The 6941-nt window shown below is 38.5% G+C and overlaps 1 protein-coding gene across 5 annotated transcripts in view; it reads right to left on the reverse strand.

Annotated features, from left to right (window-relative positions):
• Positions 1-3340: 3340 nt before the first annotated feature.
• The window catches only part of gria2b (glutamate receptor, ionotropic, AMPA 2b), a 53117-nt gene continuing 49516 nt past the window's right edge, over positions 3341-6941 (reverse strand). For 2 of the 5 annotated variants that reach the window (XM_058397860.1, XM_058397859.1), the window contains exons 15-16: positions 6927-6941; positions 5614-5752 (exon numbers count right to left, since the gene is read on the reverse strand). The exon at positions 6927-6941 is cut by the window's right edge and continues 235 nt beyond it. In XM_058397860.1, coding sequence (XP_058253843.1) covers positions 6931-6941 — 11 coding nt within the window. In that variant the 3' untranslated portion in view covers positions 5614-5752; positions 6927-6930. Of the gene's footprint in view, positions 5753-6926 lie in introns of all 5 variants that reach the window. The other 3 variants (XM_058397858.1, XM_058397857.1, XM_058397861.1) reach the window with 2 other exon arrangements.

Consider the following 6941-nt stretch of genomic DNA (forward strand, 5'->3'; position numbering starts at 1 on the left):
TGTGTGTTGTGTGATGTTGTGTGTTGTGTGATGTGTGTTGTATGATGTTGTGTGTTTTGTGATTTGTGATGTTAAGTGATGTGTGTTGTGTGATGTTGTGTGATGTTGTGTGTTGTTGTGTGTTGTATGATTTGTGATGTTACGTGATGTGTGTTGTGTGATGTGTGATGTTGTGTGTTGTGTGATGTGTGTTGTATGATGTTGTGTGATGTTGTGTGTTGTGTGATGTTGTGTGTTGTGTGATGCGTGTTGTGTGATGTGTTGTATGATGTTGTGTGTTGTATGATTTGTGATGTTGTATGTTGTGTGATGTTGTGTGTTGTGTGATGTGTGTTGTATGATGTTGTGTGTTGTATGATTTGTGATGTTTAGTGATGTGTGTTGTGTGTTGTGTGATGTGTGTTGTGTGATGTTGTGTGTTGTATGATGTTGTGTGTTGTGTGATGTGTGTTGTGTGATGTGTGTTGTATGATGTTGTGTGTTGTATGATTTGTGATGTTACGTGATGTGTGTTGTGTGATGTGTGTTGTGTGTTGTGTGATGTGTGATGTTGTGTGATGTATGATGTTGTATGTTGTGTGATGTTGTGTGTTGTGTGATGTTGTGTGTTGCATGATGTTGTGTGTTGTATGATTTGTGATGTTAAGTGATGTGTGTTGTGTGATGTGTGATGTGTGATGTTGTGTGATGTTGTGTGTTGTGTGTTGCATGATGTTGTGTGTTGTATGATTTGTGATGTTACGTGATGTGTGTTGTGTGTTGTGTGATGTGTGATGTTGTGTGATGTTGTGTGTTGTGTGATGTGTGTTGTATGATGTTGTGTGTTGTATGATTTGTGATGTTAAGTGATGTGTGTTGTGTGATGTGTGATGTTGTGTGTTGTTGTGTGTTGTATGATTTGTGATGTTACATGATGTGTGTTGTGTGATGTGTGATGTGTGATGTTGTGTGATGTTGTGTGTTGTTGTGTGTTGTATGATTTGTGATGTTAAGTGATGTGTGTTGTGTGATGTGTGTTGTGTGATGTGTGATGTTGTGTGATGTCTGTTGTTGTGTGTTGTGTGATGTGTGATGTTGTGTGATGTTGTGTGTTGTGTGATGTGTGATGTTGTGTGATGTTGTGTGTTGTTGTGTGTTGTATGATTTGTGATGTTAAGTGATGTGTGTTGTGTGATGTGTGTTGTGTGATGTTGTGTGATGTGTGATGTTGTGTGATGTTGTGTGTTGTTGTGTGTTGTATGATTTGTGATGTTAAGTGATGTGTGTTGTGTGATGTGTGATGTGTGATGTTGTGTGATGTTGTCTGTTGTTGTGTGTTGTGTGATGTTGTGTGTTGTTGTGTGTTGTGTGATGTGTGTTGTATGATGTTGTGTGTTGTGTGATATGTGATGTTAAGTGATGTGTGTTTACCTTTCTCTGGCTATCTCCTACATGAAGAATAAAGAATAAAGTTCCTTCAGTAAAATGATGGTGAGGTTTTTCCTGTAAAATCTCAGAACAGTGTTTAATTCCTCACACAGAATTCTCTCTCTCACTCTGGGGAGATGTAATGAGTTCAGGAAGTTTGTATTGTGTGTGTGTGTGTGTCTCCTCTGTTCTCTGTAGTGTTAATGAATGTCACACTCGCGTTCCTCCCTGTGCTCCTGTAAGATTATCCTCACTTCCTGTTTTCTGTTAATTACAGGATATTGATGTCGTGTCACTTCTCTCCCACCTGAACTGGGGATAATCACAGCTAAATAAACACTCTGTGTGGAAAAGAAAACTAATTAGAAAAGAAAAACATGGTAATATCTCAGCAGAGGAGTGAACTAATCAGCTTGCACCATGGACTCCGCGCTCATACAGGTCATGCTCGTTAGCGCTAACATGGTGATTATTTATCTACAGAATAAAACCCAGAATAAAATTATAATAAAATTTATTTGGAGATTATCTGGAGTCTCTTAATCGGGGTTAACGTGTTTCTGCTTCTGTGCTGTAGATTTTTTTTAAAAACCTTGTGTTGAATGTGGCCATGTTTAAAATGTTTATCTATTTATTTACTTTAACTTTATTTTAAATGTAATATCCAGGCATGTTTACAAACTACAGTATATGTTGTCTTATTACAGAACTTAAATATTTACCTCACTGCGATTTAATTAACTTGAAGTGCTGCTACATCATGTAACCCTCTAACCCATCTAACCCTAACCCTAACCAACCCAGGTACTGCTCCTGAAGCTACTGAAGCCCAACATCATTTCCAACGTCATTTCAGTGCAATAAAAGGATTCAGAGCTAGCAGGCGGATGTGTAGGAGACCGAACCTTAAAGTTATTTCCCACATGAAACTAGAATTCATTCATTCTTTTTAATATTCTTCATGTATTTTTTATGTAAATACTGTACATCCTTAAACATCCTAAACCTCAAAACCACAACTAGAAATGAATTAACACCAGGCTAGCTTTCATTTCCTCATCATTTACATGACTAGCGCTAAGGTAGGAGTTAATTACATGCTAGTTCTTGCTAGTTTCTTTTACTTTTTCTCAGCAGCAGATTATTTCCATGTGGAGCTTTTTATTAGCGTCGACATTCAGCGCCAGCAAAATGAGAGATGAAATGAAAGCTGTGAAGTGTCGGAAGGCAGGCGGGGGATCGAGCGAAACGCAGCCAAGTGCGGTGTGTGTGTGTGTGTGTGTGTGACAAACATGGCTGCCGTGCTGTGAAGTCCCAGGACAGTGAGTAAACCGGTGTGGTGATTAAAGCGAGAGTCGAGGCGAGAGAACAGCGGGACTGACCTGAATATGCCAAAGCACATTGCAGCTAACATCAGAGAAATCCCGCTTCAGCCTTATAAGATGGAGATTAGAAGAAATAAAAGTGCAACCTAATTATAATAAAAAAAAAAACACACACGTAGGATCGAATCGGCCGTTTAAAGCGTGTGTGAAGTTTCCCAACAGCTTTCTTTTTTTGCGGGGATGTTTAATGTGCTGTAAATGAGATCTTACAGATTTACACATTAAACATCCCAACAAACTTTCTAAATAATCTTTTTTTTTCAGTCATGTAACTGAATTGTTCATTATCACTCTTTTTATGTTCATTTTTCTAACACACAAATCACACAGCGTTATTAGTCACATTTTTATTCAGAAAGAGTTCCAAAAAATAAACAAGTCAGCACACATTCAATTACAAAGAAAAGAAACTGCCTGTAAAAAAGAAAAGAAAAGAAAAGAAATAAAAAAATATAATGAGAAAAAGAAGATATGATTAAAAAAAGAGAGAGAGAGAGTGATTCAGAATCCAAGTGTTTATTAGGATAAAGAAAAAAAAGAGAAAAAATATAAACCATAAATTGTGCAAATGTCCTACAGATTGTGTTCTTATTATGGACTTATATAAATTATTATTATTATTATTATTATTATTATTATTATCATGTCAGTTTGAAAATCAGGCCTACTGTAAATGTAAATACTTCTACTCTTTAACATAAGTATGTACACGTTACAAATAAATTAAAAGTAGCGGGGTTAAAAAAATGAAAGAAATCTAATTTTATGTGATGATGTAATAATCAACTGACCAATCCCAAGCCCTGCCGTGTTTCTTGGCCCTCCAGTTGTTGCTAGTCACAATGAAAATGTCTCTGTATCCAATCAGATCGCAGTTCACATCCATAATGCCTGTAACCTATCAAACCAATCACATTACAGCTCACACCATTAATGTTACTGTAACCAATCAGACCACATGTCTCTACAAACAATTAAATCATAGTCCTGCCCCAACCAATCAGACCACAGTTTACACCCATAATGTCACAGCTGCCAATCAGACTCGAGTTCATGCCCCTTAATGACACTGTAACCAATCAAACCAACCACATTACAGCTCCCACCATTACAGTAACCAACCAGATCACAGCTCAATATCACACAGTCCACACCCCTAATGCCTCTACAACCAATTAAATCATAGTCCAAATATCACTATAACTAATCAGTCTACAGTAGACCCCAAAAACCCAGTGTAATCCAGTATCTGACCACTGTGACCACAACCAGTGTCTTTGTTACCAATCAGAGCCCCCCCAAAACATCTCAATAACCAATAAGAACGCAGATACCAGATCATCTAACAGTGAAATCCGCTTTAATTGTCCTTCTCACTTTGCTTTTATCTCTTAAAGTACTTTATTGTTGTTTATGTTTCAAGTGACTTCAGAAAGCTTCGCGCCGAGTTTCTACCTGGCCCCGGATGTGGGCGGGGCTTCGGATTGTTCAGCTGGAGTAAATCAATCAAGAACAAAAGAAAATGTAAAAAATAAATAATATTGTTAGAATATATGAATCACTGCGTAGGCCATCGAACAGTACAGAGTTACAGAAACGTAGAGAATGTATTGACTACATTCACATCGAGGACAGATTATATTCCGACTATATTCAGGAATAAATTGTGGCACACTCACTTATTTGGCATTCGAAACAGACGAGCGTGTCGATGTGTAATACGTCTACTGAATTCACGGCAAAACATTAGGCAATAATACATGAAGGTACTCATTTTTTCCTTTTTCTTGCGTTCGTTTCCTAAACGTCAATTTTTTCCTTCATTTTTTTTAAACAAGTAACATAAGATTAACGTAACTGCTACCCTGATTATTGATGAAAATACGAAAAAACATGAAATTAAGAGTAAGATTCAGATTAACATAAACGTTTCTGCGGCACCACTATCGAAACCAATCGCAAAAAGTCAAGCGTTGCTAGATATCTCCATAGAAACACCAAAATGTTAATATAATACCACTGAGAAATTACGTAAGCAATAGATTTGGCTTTTTTTTTTTTTTGTTTAAAAAGTATGAAACTAAGAGCCGAGCTTGAAAAGTACACGGAGATTAAGATGTGGAAGTTGTTATACACACAAACCGGTATGTAAGCAGATTTATTTAAAAGCATTTTTATGTGAAAATACATAGAAAATTTTTTTTATCATCATTTTTATTCTTTTATTAATAAAAGAACGCAGTGTGCTCGAGTCAACACGGACGACAAACCGGGCGTGTGCCGATATTCACATCGGTAAAAACTCATACCACGACATCCGTCTAACGATTTATTATGTACTTTAATAATATTTTATTTATAATTTATAATAAAAAAAAACATTAATGAAGAACGACACCTTATTCAAACTCAAGTGCTGCCTAGAAAGGCTGCCTATCTAAGGAAGGTGACAGAACTCACAGGTGATAAGACGATGGCTTTGTTCATCGTACAAATGATCATCGGCACACGCCTAGATGAAACGCACTGATGCCCCTAAGACGCTAATTTCACGCTCGTCGGAAAACCCATCCGTGACCGGGGAAGTGACCTCATCACCTCTTTAGGCGTGGTTTTAGAGGGGATGATGTCACTGTGAAGGTGTAGGTGTGGCACAAATGTCTCTATTAAAACCTCCATCTCTCATCCGGGATATAAATAGAGAGACCAAAAGAGAAAGAAAGAGAGATAGACTGAAGGAGAGAGAAAAAGGAAGGGATAAACCATTTTAAGGCACTCGGCGGGGGGGATTTCCCTCATGAAAGGTCAGTTAAGCTGACGTTCATGCCAACGTCGGGCCCTACGTAGGGCACAGGGTGGACGCCTTTAGGGAACTCGGGACTCATGACACGGCCGTTCTCCCCTGTGCTCCCGGTGACAGATAACCTCGCCTTGTTCCTCATCGCATCCGAAAAGGTCACCTGGAAAAACACACACACACAAACACATACATTTAGAGGTGAGACTTAAGTTTATACAGATCTTTTGTACCTTGTCATGAAAACTAGGGGTGGAATGATATCACACACACACACACACACACACACACACAGTCCATCAAAATATCATTAATTTTGGATAATATTATCATAGTTTATAGACTAATTATCCTGGTACACACTGCATTACAGATAAATCATTACACCCCTAGTGGTGATGTTGATGTAAACCAGATACAATATGAAGTAGAAAAACATTCAAAATGGAGAAACATCAGTGACACTACTGTGTACACACACACACACACACACTCACACCCTGATCAGTTAATCACATTAATCACACTCACAGGCATTGTGACAGATAATCCTCCCTGTGTCACACTAGCTAGTGACAAATCCTGTGTCGCTTGGAGTTCGTCTCATTTTTCTAGAAATGTCTATAATCGCTTCTAAAGCTAACAGGTTAAACTTAACTTATATATGACTTTGTATTAGCTCCATTAGATTAGCAAGCTATGTCCACTCACCAGAGACACTAACAGTCTCTGCTACTTCCTTCCTAACTATATTTATCTTCCTAAAGTCTGGATACCTGTGTAATGAGAGCTCGCATATGACAGAAGACGATGAGATGTGTTCAGTGGGGTTGAGTCAGAATCAGGGCTCTGTGCAGGACACTCGAGTTCGTCCACTCCAACACCACGTCATCGTGGAGCTGCTTTGTGTGGGGTTTGGGTTCTGAGTTTGTGGAACCGGGTTGTATGGGTGTGATGGTCAGGGTGCATATACTTTTTGGCCGTTTATAAAGTAATCGAAAAAATACATTTGTAGAAAATGAACATGGATTTGTCGCTTGCTAGTGTGAAAAAACAGGGTAATAACGCGTATGACGAAGATGACGATGATGATGAGGAAACAACTGAAGACGAAACCAAAGAATAGATGGAGGAAGGAAAGTGTTTAATGTTTCACTCATTACGCGTGACGTAATGAGGCTCGGGAGGGAAAATACGACATTACTGCATTACATACGATCCACCTTCGTCCAAAATCTCCTCATTCACTAGCACACTGAGGGAAAATGGGGTAGATGGAAAGCGTGCACTGGGGGAGGGGGGGGAAATAGCACAGATTCGACGGCCGCGTATCCTACCCCCTTAAATTTTTA

The sequence above is a fragment of the Hemibagrus wyckioides genome, linkage group LG08 (assembly GCF_019097595.1).
Source record: "Hemibagrus wyckioides isolate EC202008001 linkage group LG08, SWU_Hwy_1.0, whole genome shotgun sequence".
NCBI lineage: Eukaryota > Metazoa > Chordata > Actinopteri > Siluriformes > Bagridae > Hemibagrus > Hemibagrus wyckioides.